The sequence below is a fragment of the Periophthalmus magnuspinnatus genome, chromosome 4 (genome assembly GCF_009829125.3).
Source record: "Periophthalmus magnuspinnatus isolate fPerMag1 chromosome 4, fPerMag1.2.pri, whole genome shotgun sequence".
Taxonomy (NCBI): Eukaryota; Metazoa; Chordata; class Actinopteri; order Gobiiformes; family Gobiidae; genus Periophthalmus; species Periophthalmus magnuspinnatus.
The window spans coordinates 30,467,206-30,483,053 of NC_047129.1; the positions used below are offsets into that span (position 1 = coordinate 30,467,206).

General features: G+C 37.2%; 2 protein-coding genes across 2 annotated transcripts; both read left to right on the forward strand.

Annotated features, from left to right (window-relative positions):
• The first annotated feature begins 3,817 nt into the window (after positions 1-3,817).
• tm4sf4 (transmembrane 4 L six family member 4) lies at positions 3,818-11,785 on the forward strand. The gene is made up of 5 exons (XM_033965320.2): positions 3,818-4,037; positions 5,412-5,501; positions 7,278-7,417; positions 9,459-9,645; positions 11,577-11,785. The coding sequence occupies exons 1-5, from the start codon at positions 3,867-3,869 to the stop codon at positions 11,592-11,594; spliced, it is 606 nt and encodes a 201-aa protein (XP_033821211.1). The 5' UTR covers positions 3,818-3,866; the 3' UTR covers positions 11,595-11,785.
• Positions 11,786-13,105: 1,320 nt separating this feature from the next.
• Positions 13,106-15,397, forward strand: LOC117370001 (transmembrane protein 69). Its single transcript, XM_033965342.2, has 3 exons — positions 13,106-13,203; positions 14,142-14,186; positions 14,524-15,397. The coding sequence occupies exons 2-3, from the start codon at positions 14,142-14,144 to the stop codon at positions 15,250-15,252; spliced, it is 774 nt and encodes a 257-aa protein (XP_033821233.1). The 5' UTR covers positions 13,106-13,203; the 3' UTR covers positions 15,253-15,397.
• Positions 15,398-15,848: the final 451 nt, after the last annotated feature.

Here is a 15,848-nt window from a genome sequence, read left to right on the forward strand (position 1 = left end):
TAGTTTGAAAAAAAAAAAAAAAAAAAAAAAAAGAAAAAAAAATAAAAAAAAAATTTAAAAAAAAAATAAAACCACAAAAAAAAAAAAAACAAAAATAAAAAAAAAAATACAATCAATTCCATTGTTTCATCTCAACAAAATTCAAATCTGTATCAAAATCACCACATTTGAAGCTTTATAAATCCTCAAAATCTGCATGAAATACTTTGACTTTTTGCTCTTTAAGTACATTTTTGCGTGGGTACTTTAATACTTTTACTTAAGCAGATTTTTTTTCTATCTGTGCTTTAACTTAAGTAACAAAACTGAGTAGTTTTTCCACCACTGTTACCTTACTATATATTTTAAAACTCAAACTTGAATTATGACGCAGAATCCACAGTAAAAAAAATATATAGCCCAGATTATTACTCTTAATTTCATTGAGGATTTTTTTATTTTATTTTGTTTTATTTATTTATGTATTTATTTTTATTATTTATTATATTTTTATGTATTTATTTATTTATTTTTATTATAATATTTGTATTATTATAATTTTTATTCTTATTTTATTATTATTATGTTGAATCATTATATATTATTTATATATATTTTTTATATTTATGTATATATTATTTATATTTTACATATTTAAGCCAAATTACTATCAATAAAATACACAAATAGCACAAAAATGTATGTCACACAGGGCTGGAATAAAATAAAAAACTAAATAAGTCCTTTATTATAACAAATGGGATGCCAATCTGTCAAAGTTGTAAGAAAACTGTACTTTTTATTGGCAAATGTGAAATATTCTGTTTTATTTCAAACCTGGTCAAAACTCAAATTCAGATTATTATTTGCATTTACGTGAGACACACATTAAACTACACACCATCTGAAAACTGTGTGACTTAAACGATTGTATTTCCATCAGTGCAGAAGCAGATGGGGGTGCACTACATGTCTGCGGGCTTATAAATAGACGCAGACATACTGTACATATGTGAGTACACGTATGTGACATGTATCTGTGTTTGCTGCAGGTTATTTTAATGAATCTGTTGCTACAGCTTTACATGTTACCTCAGTATTTCACAGAAGTGCAAACTCTATGATAGATTTATTGTTTTTCAAAGGTAAATAAACTAGAAATCGACCGATAGGGGTTTTTTTCATGGACGATGCCGATACCGATTGTTTAAAATCCAGAGAAACTGATGTCTCACAAGATCTGCTGATATTTTTGGACCGATTTTAGACCGATATTTTTAGATTATCTCCCACAAACTCACCCCCAGCCCTGTTTGAGTCGGATAATAGAGCAGTGTAGTCACATTTTGTGCAGTATCTTCTTTGACCTTATGTGTTTGAATGAAGCTTTGTTCATATTTTTAGACAGGCACAAACCAAATATCGGCCCTGGTGGAGATTTAAGGCCGATAATACACAGGCGGTACACAAAAAAAGTACAAATATCACCCTGATATATCGGCAAACTGATGTATCTGTCCATTTCTAATACAAACTAATGATCATTGATGGAAAACAATGAAGTACAAGTAGTAAAGTACTGTAATTAAGTTGAATTTTAAGGGATCTGTACTTTACTTAAGTAGATTTTACACGGGATACTTTTTACTTTTGAGAGCAGTATCTGTGCTGTAGAACGTCAGTCTCTTGTGGATGGTTTTGTTGTGGCACTATTTTAGTACAATTACAACAAGAGCTGTGTTTATGTCAAGGGTGGAAGAAGTACTCAATTTTGTAAAAGTACTGATACCTGTGCAATAAAATACTCAAGAAAAAGTAAAAGCATCAACTGAAAAAATCTACTAAAGTGAAAGTATTAAAGTACCTGTTTAAAAATGCACTTAAAGAGTAAAAAGTAAGTGTTTTGTGCATAGTTTGAGAGTTAATACATGTTTAAATCTAGTGAATTTTGTTCAACAGAAACAACTGAATCGATCATTGTTTTTTTTATTTGCATATTTTTGTTTGTTCAAACTATGAACGTGTTAAATATAAACCCTCAGCCTTTTCTGCAGCTCTCAGACAATTATGAAAAATACTCAGTCAAGTAAAAGTATCACATGAAAAAATCTACTTAAGTAAAAGGATTAAGGTGCTTGTGTACTTATAGAGTAAAAAGTAAAAGTATTTCACGCAAGTGTTATTATATTATTCTATTGAGGCAAGGCAAGTTTATTTGTACAGCACAATTTGTACACTAAGTAATTCAAAGTGCTTTACAGAATAAGGAGGACATTAAAATCACACAAAAAAACATAATAAAATTACCATTAAAACAGAAGAGTGCAGAATAAAAACCTCTCAGTCACACGCACAGATAAACAGAACTGTTTTGAGTCTTGATTTAAACAATGTCAAAGTAGAGGCCTGAGTCACATCTTCAGGAAGAATGTTCCAGGTTTTAGTTGCATAAAACTGAAATGCCAATTCCCTATGTTTAGTCCTGGTTTAGTCCTGACTCTGGGCACCAGCAGGAGGCCGGTCCCTGAAGTCCTCAGAGTGTGAGATGGTTCATGTGGCTCTAACATGTCAGAGATGTATTTGGTGCTGGTCCATGGAGAGACTTATACACAAGCAGAGCTACTTTAAAGTCTATTCTTTGAGCTACAGGAGCCAGTGCAGAGACCTGAGCACAGGACTTATGTGTGAAGTACTTCCTGGTTCTAGACCTGAGCCACAGGACACATGTGTGAAATACTTCCCGGTTCTAGTCAGGACTCAAACAGCAGTGTTCTGGATGTTCTGTTCTGTCTTGAGGCTCGTTTGGAGAGGCCAGTGAGCAGGACGTTACAGTCGTCTAATCTACTGGACACAAATGCAGGATAAGTCTCTCTGAGTCTGGTTTTGACAGTTTACCTTTGGTTTTTACAGTGTTTTTTAGATGGTAAAAAGCTGCAGATGTTATTGATTTGATGTGGCTGTTAAAGTTCAAGTCTGAGTCCATTATTGCCTCTAGATTCTTTGCCTGATTTGAAGGTTTTAGAGAGAGTCTTGTCTGAATTTAGATGGAGAAAGTTGTTTTGGAGAAAGTTGGAGAAAATATTGACACATATTTTGGTCAACACAAACAACAGGAATCAATTTATTTTATTTATTTATATGTGTTTACTCAAAACTGAAGCTTTAACTCAAAAACTTTAGTAAGGATGTTTCCACGAACATGGTCAAAATAACCCCTCAAATCAAACGAAAGGCACTTTTTACTTTTCAATCCTGTGCAAAAACGTAGAGTAGAGTAGTAGAGTAGGAAGTACAGATACTGCACTCAAAGGTAGTGAAGTAAAAGCAAAAAGTATCCAGTTTAAAATGTACTTAAGTAAAGCACGGACACCTAAAATGTTTTACTTCAGTACAGTATTTTACCACTGGTTTTAAGTAGTAACTCAATTTGAAAGTATTTTAAGTGTTCAGAATGCAGTACTCTGAACGGTGGACCGTCCAGTATTCCTCCCATCACATAGACGTATTATTTATTGTATTTTTTATTCGGGCCTACACAATTAGTTTATTAAAATATATAAAAATGTAGAATAGTAGTATTTTCATCCAGTTGAAGTTGATAAATCCCAATGGGCCGTGTCTGTCACTTCCTCCTGTACCTCACAAACCTCATGGTGGATTATTAACAGGCCTATGTGACGCTCGCTAATACCTCTGTGTGCACTTCATGTTTGTTTTAGCGTTTTAGCTCCTGGCGTGTAGGACTGATGGCGAGGAGCGAAGGGGGCGGAGTCACGTGACGAGGGAGCGCAGGTATAAAGCCACACCTGGAGCAGAGAGCATCCTCAAAACCCGGACAGCTAAGTATCCACGGATCATAGTTTTGGTTGTGAGTCGTTGTCAGAAACATGTGTTCGGGTAGTTTTGCGAAGTGTCTGGGGATCAGCCTCATCCCTTTGGCGATCGTGTGTATTTTGTGCAATATTTTACTGTTTTTTCCTGGAGGTATCGTCGTGGAAACGCAAAATATCACGGATCAAGCCTTTTATTTCGGCGGCATCGTGGGATCTGGAGTCCTGGTTAGTAAAAAAAACAAAAAAACTGCTATTTAAATGGACTAAAAATAAAAGTTACACAGTGCAACTTCAAGTCAGAGTTTAAAAGCGCACTATGGAACTTTTCTGGTGGAGGTCTCCATGGTAACGTTGCTTTGAGTGGAATGTTTCACAGTATGATGACGTTAAATTGAATCCATTTTGCAGTTATTCCGTGTTATAGATGTTTTTATTGCTCAAAAACACCTCGAAAACCAAGCATTCTTATTGAGAGCGGGCTTGCCTCTCCGCAGAACTGACCCGCAACTTTTCTTAGTGATAGATAAGATTAATTCCATACTGTGGAACATTCCAGGCCAGCGTAAACATCTCCATGGAGACAAACGGATGCCAGATTCTGTTCAACATATGTTTAAAACTTGTTCTATAAATGTTAATGGGTCAATAGTGGTGGAGAAGGTTAAGCGTTCACCCAAAAACCAGATGGTAGCTGGTTCAAACCTTGATCTAAAATACTGTGGTTGTGCCGTTTAGCAACATACTTCAGAGTTGTATTATTTTTATATTTTTGCTCATTGTTATGAAAAACTCTTCTTATATTATACTCGCACAGTTTAAGTCTCTGTCTATGGATTTCAGAATTATGAAAAATTAGGACTGTTTCCATGGCAATTAACAATTTAAAGGACACAAATGGAAAAAAAAAGTCAAAACCTATGAATATTTCCTAGTAGTGATTTAAATTTGATTAAACGACGAGTCAAAAGATAAGACCAAAAATTACAGTAGCAAATTTTTCCTTTACATAATTAATCTTTGCATATTTTTTACTGATTTTTTTTTTTTTTTTTTTTTTTTTTTTGAAAGAGAAAAACATGGATGGTTTTTAAAAATAGATGTAGAAATATTTATTTATTTATTTCAGTGTGGACAGTTTCCATAGAAATTGAACCAATAAAACAATTACAATTTTTCTTCTTTTTTTTTCTTTTTTTTTTTGAAAGAGGAAAAACATGGATGGCTTTTAAAAAATAGATGTAGAAATATTTATTATTTTTTATTTATTTATTTTATATTTATTTTTTATTTATTTCAGTGTGGACAGTTTCCATAGCAATTTAATTAACCAATAAAACATATCAAAATCATTATCAAAAATTTATTAATCGAAATCATCTTAACAGCTAAATTAAAATGTCTAATATCTACTGAAAAAAATCCCATTAATATCGTTAAAATGAGGAAGTGGGGATATAAATAAACCCATAAATAAAAATGATATGAAATAGTATTATCTGTGTGTTTTCTCTGTTATCGCTGCTGCATCTCGGAGCGTTCCTCCTTGTTCAAATAGAGGAAGAGACTTTATGGTTTTACGATCCTGTGTGTTTGTTTCAGATGATCTTTCCCGCTCTCGTGTTCCTCGGCCTCAAGAACAACGACTGCTGCGGTTGCTGTGGAAACGAGAGCTGTGGGCGGAGATTCGCGGTGAGTGAACTTTGACTTTTTCACGTAGCGCAAACGAAAACGGGACGCAAAGATATTTAAATGCTTTCGTCCTACTTTTAAAACAATGTCCTGGTTTAGATGCAAGTTACGCTTTAGTTTTCAGTCTGATTTAGCCTTTATTTTAAAATTTAAATCATTTATAAGGCTAGAAATGCTTGATAATCACCGTAAACAGTTCACAAACTTTGCCTGATCTGAGTCAAATAAGATGCAGTCAGTGTAAATATATTCAAATAAGTACCTTGTATGTAAGAACTGCATCAATACTTTTATACAATTCTGTTTTTATTCTGTTTAAACGTTATAAAGTCTAACTCATGTGATCTATAGTTGATGTAAAGTAAATTTCTGTCACTAATTGTGCCAGTTCTCAGCCTGTATAAACCTTTTTCAGCTTTCTACCATGTTATAACATCATTCCCCCATTAAAAACATGCCTGCAGAGGTTTGTACGTCGTCTATGCACGTTTGAGTAATCTAGCGATCTCTCCTGGCGTCTGTTTGAACCCTCGTAGCGGTTAGCTATACGATCCTGTCCAAAGTTTAGCCCACAAACCGACGTCACCCATGCTCCCACACACCCTATTTTCCATAAATGTTCAAAAGCAGAATACAAAATAATACGCTACAACTTCACAAATCAGATTTGATTGCAGTGGTTTCATTAGCATTGAAACTTTTTAAACAAATTTCTTGTTTTTGGGGATTTTAGCCATTTCAAAACTTTTCTAGACTTGGACTTGTGGACCACTGAATCAGGATTTGACTTGGACTTGCCTATTTTTGACTTGGACTTGACTTGGACTTGTTTGTCTTTGACTTTGGACTTGACTCATACTTGCACGTCTTTGCCTTGGGACTTGACTTGGACTTGTGGACCACTAACTCAGGACTTGACTTGGACTTGTGGACCACTAACTCAGGACTTGACTTGGACTTGTGGACCACTAACTCAGGACTTGACTTGGACTTGTGGACCACTAACTCAGGACTTGATTTGGACTTGTCTTTCTTTGACTTGGGACTAGACTTGGACTTAACTGTCAGTGACTTGGGACTTGACTTGGACTTACCTCTGTTAGACTTGGAACTTGACTCATTCTTGCCCGTCTTTAAGTTGGGACTTGACTTGGACTTGCCTGTCTTTGATGTGGGACATGACTTGGACTTGCCCGTCTTTAACTTGGGACTTGACTTGTACTTGCTTGTCAGTGATGTGGGATTTAACTTGTACTTGTAGACCTCAGAGTTGAGACTTGACTCATACCCTGTCAGTGACTTGCGACTTGACTCGGACTTGTAGCCAAACCCTGAGACTTCCTTGAGCCTTGCCAAACCACACCTCAGTCCCACCTGCGTCTGTACCTTTGCGACCACTAACTCAGGACTTGACTTGGACCCGCCTGTCAGTGACATGGGACTAGACTTGGACTTTTGGACCCTTGACTTGAGACTTGACTCGTACTTGCCTGTCAGTGACTTAGGACTTAACTCGGACTTACCTGTCAGTGACTCGCGACTTGACTCGGACTTGAAGCCAAACCCTGAGACTTCCCTGACCCTTGCCCAACCACACCTCAGTCCCACCTGCGTCTGTACCTTTGCTGTTCTCACGACTTTCACACAGAGCGCTCTTGTCTGTTGGTCGATACTCGGGGCAGGTGTGGGCGTCGTGCTGAACAGTCGTCCATTGTGACGCCTGTTTAAAATGTGACATATTGTAAAGTATTGATTACCTTTCTTCCTTTTACACAGATGCTGAGTTCTATCCTGTTTGCGGCGGTCGGGGTCCTCGGAGCGGGGTACTCCATTATAGTCTCAGCTGTGGCCATAAACCGGGGACCAAAGTGTGAAATTTATAATAACGGAACATGGAAGTACCCATTTGAAAACGGGTAAGATATGAAATTTAAAGGGCCCGTGTTATGAAAACAGACCTGGAGTTGTGTTTTGTTATAGTATATAATATAGATTCTATAGAAGGTTGCACTCAAATTTGCATAGATGTAAAAAATATGAATGTGTAACTGCGTATCTCCTGATAAACTAACATTTTAAGGCAGTCATACGTTTTAATTTACGTTGTCGCGGCCACATAAAATCACGTGGTGGGCCGCATTTGGCTCCCGGGCCTTGAGTTTGACACATGTGATATAGAACCTTTAATTGAAATAACACAATATGATTTATAAAGAGGCCTACTTTCTTCCAAACTGTGCTTAAACTGCATTTCACAGATTTATATATTTTTGGTTTGGTGATGTTGTATCTGCAGTAAATATTTATCATAATTATACATAAGTTAAGCAGCAATTTGTGAAGAAAAGTAGAAAAAAACGTGGTAAAATACAGGAAGTAGCTGTGAGATCTAAAACAGAAACCTTCTATATATGTCGTCAACTGTTATTTTTAAGATTCAAGGACACTTTTTGCACAAGGACGGCATTTTTCTGACATTTTAAACACTGATTTAACAAAATAAAGGTGTTGTTATTTATTTTTAGTTCTCCAATCATAACTGTTGTGTAGTTCAGTCAGGTTTTTGCAGTATAAACATTATGGTTGCCGGGTAACATCCCTCTACTTATGTCATATATCTGTCCAAACCATAGACTGTATATATAAATGGACGTAGCTAACCTGCTAGCTGCCGTGCTCCAAACAGGAAGTGATCAGGTTTGCGCTTCTGGTTTCATCGATTCTGGCTTCAATTCACTTTCTATTGAAAAAACTGTCACACTTCTCTCTGTAACTGCTGCTGTCAGACTCGTCATTTTGGTCTTAAATGTTCGTATTAACCCGCTCGAAATGATCCTGCATTTTTTATTTCGCTACTTTGTCCGTACAGAACAAGATATGAACATTAAAAATAGACAAATCAGCTGCGTTCTTTCCCTGAGGTTACTCCTTCTAGCGTTAGCAACAGGTTTGATTGACAGTGTTGCTATGCGTTCGCTCCCCACTAAACCGGCAGTGCAACATCCTGGCTCTGGATTGGCTCTTTGGTTGCTATGATACTTGCGGTCATAATTCCTCTGGCTCATTAACTGTAGAAAGAAGTGGATTAAGGGAGTGTGGCGTTAGCGATAGCGTTCGGCTCCAGTCAAATGAAGCTCATCGAGGAAAACAGGAATTAAAATTATAAAACTATAACCTTCACCAAAAATCACAAAACTAGAAAAGACTGTAAGTAACATTTTAAATATAATGGATGAAATAAGTATCCATTCATCCATTCATTTTCTCCACTAATCTGCTAATCTCTGGCTGCGTCGCGGGGGCAGCAGTTTAAGCAGGGACTCGCAGACTTCCCTCACCCCGGGCACTTCCTCCAGCTCCTCCCCCTAACACTGAAAATATGTGAACCAGTTTTCTCCTTGTATAAACTCAACACTTTTTTAGACGTGTTTTTCAGATGCGTTGAGTTTCCTGATTGTAATTTATTGCGACCAGTTACACTCTGCTTGTGTTTTTGTGGGATAAAATCAAAATTGATACAGTGTTAGTGATAGTAATAGTAGTAATCTTCCATTTGCTGACTCTGGAGACTAAAAACACTGACTAAAAACAACACTTTGATAAACAAGAATAGGGATGTGACGATATCAAAATGAAAAGAAACATGACTAAGATTATTCATGATTGCAGGCAGAACAGTCAAATCCTTCATTCATTCACTTATACATTGTATAATAGAGCACCATTCTTGTACGTGACCAGCTTTATCTGAATAAGAAGAGAGATTTAAAAAGAACATATTTTACAATCGCAACGCCAACCTGTGGATCAGTGGACAAACAAACACCCAACTGACTCGATTCTGCTGCTAGAATTTTCGATTTTAGCTCTTACGATTACATTTTGAACCGAATAACCTCTTTACCATCCCGGATTAAGCTGAAACTAACCCCGCTTGCCCTTCCTGTGTGCGTCCAGGGACTATCTGAAGGACACGTCGCTGTGGGACAAGTGTAAGGAGCCCAAAGACATCGTGCACTGGCACCTGTCCCTGTTCTCTGTGCTGCTGGTGATGGGGCTGATCCAGGTGGCTCTGTGTGCGGTGCAGGTGGTTAACGGCCTCCTGGGGGCGCTGTGCGGGGACTGCTGCGGCTGTTGCGGAGGGGTGAGTCTGTGTTAAAGCTGTGTTTAACGGATTTAATGGATTTGACTGATGTTATTTCGGTTTGGGCATGTGTAAGAATGTAAAATGATAGTAAGGCCAGTATAAGTTTGAGCACGGAAGCTGATATTAGTGCAAAACAATAACAAAATAATAAAACAAAAAGATATTTAAAAGTTGAAGGTACCGTGTGTAACTTTCTGGATGATTCACCGCCAAAAGTTGAAACATTCTCCATGGAAATACAAACGTTTTATGGCATAGTGTGGAATATTATCGCCAAAGGAGCAACATTTTTATGGAAACAAGCAGGCGCAGGTGCTCCTCCAGGTCAAATAAGTCAGGTTTGTGGAGATGCAAGCCCACTAAAACACTAAACACAACCGTTTTGGCTACAGTCATAGTTCCTGTTGTAAATTACTAATAAAAACGCACCCTTTTCCGTTGGCATTTATCACACAGATTGATACGTTCGTGATGCTCGGAATGACACACATTCTTAGCCAAAGCGATTAAATCCACGCAGAGACAACCAGCTGACAGATTCTCCACTAGAAAAGTTGCACAGTGCAGCTTTAATATCATTATCAGGCCAAAACGTGCACATGAGATCAAACTAGAGACAGAGTAATAGTGTTTTCTACGGGACAGCCCATGTTAACTGTGGTCGGCCTTATAGATAAATGACTAATGAGCTGTATTAAACAAATCGACCTTTTACACGGTTTGACCAGCCCGTGACGAACCCGTGTGAGTCAGTCAGGCCCGTCCTGGTGTCGGTGTGGGACAGGGAGGGTGAGAGAAGGGACCCAGAGGTTTCACAGATAGATTATAACATACTGATATGAGAAAAAGAGGCATTATATTTTGTGGTGCTGTTAGGACCTTTAGGTGTTTTGTAGATTAATCGGTTGATCGAGTCTTCATTGACCAACATTTATGTTAGTTAAGCAATTATTTTATGTAAATTATGAAGATTTATATGGGACAACAGCAGAAAGGAGAAGGTAGTCAGTAACAGAGCTGAAGATTTGGTATTTTTTTATATTTATACATTTTATTTTATTTATTTAATTTATTTATGCATTTGTTTATTTTATGTATTTATTTATTCATTTATTTATTTATGTATTTATTTATTTATGTATTTATTTAAAAAACATATCACCTTTATTTTCCATCAGGACACAAATCAAATGCTTTGTTGATGCTTCCTATTCAGTTGAAGGAAAAAAAGAAAAGGCAAAAAGACCAGGTTAAACTTGTATTAACAAATTTAATCCGCCTTTATATAAATACACTGGTTCCTAGTACTTTTTTCTGCATAATAGTCGTTTTGCATGAACTAGCCCTGTAGGTAAGGACATGTTTACTCAACCAAAAACTTGTTTAGTGGACGACAGCCCCGTATATTTGATAACTGTTGTACTGTTGACTGTTGTACTGTTGTATTTTTGCATATGGTGATAACAATGCAATATTTGAATACACATTTTGGCACAATAGTTCCAGTTAAATTAAAACCCAAAGTGCACAAACCTTTATTTACGAGTCAAACTGTGTAACCCAAGACTTAACGGAGTCTAAAACCAAGACCAACCCAAGGCTAAAACAATTTTTGATGAATATAATCCTGTCTAAATCTGGTTTTGTATAGTCTTACGGCATTTAAATCTCATCTAATCCATAATTGGTGCATACTTTAAAAGGTTACATAATATGGCTTTAACCTTTTAGACAAAAATCGCGCTGAAAAAACATAGAAAAACAGGCTTGCACTTGCTTTGTCCACAAACCTGAGTCTTATTTGGGCCTCCTGCTTGTTTTCATAGTTGTTCTTTGGCTAAAATCTTACAGTACACTACTTTACTACTTGTACTTTGTTGCTTAAAAGTATCTGAGTGTTTTATGTATGTGTTTTCTTTCCGTTTCAGAGCGATGGAGCTGTGTGAGGGGATCTGGGAGCACTTGTACTGTATTTATTCGAAGTTCCACAGTGGACCGGGGGCATGTTCTGTTTATATTATACTAAAGTGCAAAGGGCGTATTGATTCCTGTGTTTACCTCATAACACTGGAGATGACAGAGCTCTTTAGACACTGCTATAATGAAAGTTACTAATAAAATGTTTACCCTCTGAGAACAGTGTGAAGCTTCTGTGTTTTTCTTGTGGCTCTAATGAAAAATCTACTGCACACATACTGTTAATATTAAGGTTATTTTTGGACCACGCGGTTGATTATTTTTACTACACAAATATTTACATAGCTCTCTCAAACTTTCTTGTCTCCATGGAGATGTCATTGAACAATGGCATTAAAATCATGTAGCTCTTATTTATCGCAGGTGTTGTTATTGGTAAATGGTCAGATTCTCACATTTCAAAGCAATTTATATAAAAAAAAAACGCTCACCCGTTCACACACACATTCATACACCAGTGTTTTGCCCAAGGACACAATCACGGCATTCATCTGTGAGAGCGGGAATTGCACCGCCAACCTGCGCCAAACACTTTACCAACCGAGCTACTGTCGCGTGTCGCTCATAAATAACTTGAATACCTTGAAAACATGTGTTGTTATTGGAAGTGGGCTCATTTCTTCACAGATCTGACTTGTAACTTAGCTTATTGGTGTAACATCTAAATGGAGATCGAAGTAGGTGGCCTGGAAAGTTACACAGTCCACCTTCAAGTCTAAAATATGTAATAACTGATAAATAAACTTGTTAGCCTATGAAAAAAGTTACAAAAGACAATTACAGTTATTGTGAAAGTGCAGATTTGCAGATAAAGTCTTCCTCTGTCTGTCTGTCTGTCTGGTTTCTGTGCTTGCGAAACTGCTCACATCCTCTTCTGTCCCTGGTAGCGTCTCGTTTATGAAAATTTTGATGTTTTTTGACCTTTGATGACCCTGTAAACCCTGTAAACATCTCACCTAAAACCCAGACTATTTGTACTCTCCTGCCTTCTGTACCCTGTGTGATTTGTACCATATGAAGCTTCAATAAAAAGAGACAAAAAACATTTCTGTTTGGACCAATGTTGAGATTTTTACACTGAGATTTACATTGACATTTTTTTCCACAACAAAAACTATATGACCAAAGTAATCTGAATATAAGGTGGAAGACGTGATCAACCTTTTGGGACCATAGACAGTATAAAGAAAACACATGCAGTCTATGGCTAGGACAATAACTGCTGCGTGTCATAGTCCAGTGTTTCATTCTCATGACTAGACTGCCCTCTAGTGGAAAAAGTAGTGAAGAATCAGTCAAGTGACACATTTACAAACCAGGGAACCAGCTCCGCATTGAACACGTGTAATATTCAAACTGGGTCGTGTTAATAAAGTTGTGTAATTTATATAAACGCAGTACTTGTTGTTGGACTCATGCGGATTTATAGTTGACAGGCGGAACCAACGTTTTAACAGTCATCGCACACACGGAAGGAATATACTGACGTACAACATGGACGTGTGCAGCTCTGTGTGTTGACCTCGGAATTATTAAAACTTGGATTAAAAGGACTATAAATGTCTATTTGACGACAAGGTAAGTGTAATGATGAGTATTAATCTGGTTGGACTCTATTGTCAGTGCATTTAAAGTACATTTAATGCGGGTTGTAGACATAACCAGCCCCCAATCTAAACTAAACCATCTATGATCTAAACCCATTTTGCCCATCTATACAGTACTAATTTGATCCACTTTCTTCACGGTGTTTTAGAGTACAGATTAAAGGATCCGGGAAAGAAAGCATCTCGCAAATATCTCATCTAAAAATGTAATGGGAGTGGATCTGTTTTGACCAGGTCCCTCAATTTATGGCATCACTTTAAATCTGCACCAGAATCTACAGATTTACTGAAATACTGGTCTATGTATGGCACTGGGCGATATGGTATATAATTACACTGTTTTCAACATTATTTTCCTGATTATAAACAATACAGACTTTTTAATCATCACTATTTAACTAGGATGACCAGATTTTCAAAAATATCGACGCACTGGGTCAGTATATAATTTGAGGAAGTTCTGTCTGTGTATTTTAGTGAAGTAACTGACCATATATTGCCCCCTTAACTGTCCTTAGGAATAAAAAAAAAATAAAAATAGGGACATCCCGTTTAGCCCTGGTTTAGACCTTGTTTAGACCAAGTACAGACCTGGTTTAGTCTTCGTTTAGAAAAAATATGGACACCTGAGACATTTCTTTTATACAACTGGGACAAATCAATGGTTTTGGATAAATCCGTTGCAACAGGGGACACAAGGCTCAAAACTGGGACTGTCATTAACCAAATTTTTTCCTCCAAAGTCTAAACTCATTGACAGAATCTCAGTCTCAGTTAAAATATGAATACTGGCACAGTTCTACATTTTGCCATTTTTTCCTTTACTATTGATAGAATTATTTGACTGTCTCCATTAAAGGTTTATTATTTGTGTCATTGTCATAATAAAAGGAGCTTATTCTTTTGTAGATGTTCCATTTTGTGTTAAGAAGAGGGGCCTTAATTTCCCACAAGGTATTTTAATCATTATTTTATATTTATTTATCTACCATATTATTATAGTTTAGTCTGTTAAAAGCTCTTATTGTTTTACAAATAAATATAGCTTCATAAAAGGTACATTATGTAACTTTTCTAGTGGAGGACAAGCCTTGCTTGTCTATATGGAGATGTTAAGTGTCTGCATGTGCAAAAAAAACAAAAAACTAATTGAATAAATGCAAGAAAGATGAGGGAACATTCCAAACAAAGCAATAACATCTCCATGGAGACAAACAGGTGGTAGACCCCCCCCCCCACCAGAAAAGTTACATAGTGCGCCTTTAACATTGTCTCTCCTTTTCTTTTGCAGCTCTCTCCTTCAGTCACCTCCTCTCCGAGATGCTGGACCTCCTTCCTTTCTCCACTCTCTCATCATGCTACAGCTTCCTGTTTCTCCTCCAATCACAGATCAACGGGACGCCTAAGACCCGCCTCTTACCATCCAACTTATCCTGTATACTCCCACCCCATCCACTCCTCCGCTGTGCGCCTCAAAAAACGTCCCCAACCGGAACCTCCTCCTCGGGAACTAGACCTGCTTCGTTACGACATGAGAGACTTGCCCAAAAGCCCCAAACCTGCTTTATATTTAGGTTTCTCTGGGCTCCTGCCTTTTGTCTGCCCGACACTTTTCATGGCAGTAACTGAAAACTTCATACCAGAAATCGCATACGCCCAGGTCGCTTATGGGGCCTCGATATTGTCATTTCTAGGTGGGGCTCGTTGGGGTTTCACGCTTCCTCCCAGCAGCCCGGCTAAACCTGATTGGATAAACTTAGCCAATAGCGTCGTGCCGTCTCTTTTAGCGTGGGTTGCCATGTTGATGAGCGAAAATATTGTGCCAGCGACTACTATGGTGATTATGGGTTTGGGTATAGCGCTTCATTATGACTTGGCGCTGCTGCCCACTTATCCCAGCTGGTTCAAAGCACTGCGGTCCGTTCTGACTGTAGTGGCGTCCTTATCGCTCCTGGGGATGTTAGTGGTGTACAGGGTGTTCCCTGAGAAAAAACTGTTCGCTAAAGATGAAGATATTTAAATTAAACTGTGGTAAACTTGCTTGTGTGGTTTGGTACTTTGCGTTAGGGTTCTGGAAAGTATCGGAAATCAATTGATACTGAAACTAGTATCGAAACTGGAGTACTATGGAACCGACCTGGACGACTGAGGGATTACACAGATATAAGGCCACATAGAGATGTATAAGAAAGTACTATGTTTTAATGTTGAAAATCACATTGTATTGTCTAAAGAAATAGGATTGAAATAGAGAAATTTGAGTATCGTGACAGTACAACACACTATCCTTTTTTTAAATTAAATATTCATTATTAACTTTTTTTTTTATCCTGTGTTCAATTCAAGTTTATTTCTATAGTACATTCAAAACAATTTTAGCTGATCAAAGTGCCTCACATAAAAGTCAACAAAAAACAAATAACAGATCTGGTTTAGTCCTGAATTAGACCTGGTTTAGACCTCGTTTACACCTGGTCAAGACCTGGTTCAGTCCCAGTTTAGTTCTGGTTTAGTCCTGTTTAGTCATGGTTTACACCTGGTTAAGTCCTGGTTTAGTCCCGGTTTAGATAAAATTGGTCAAAAATATGGACACCTGAGACATTTCTTGTATACAAC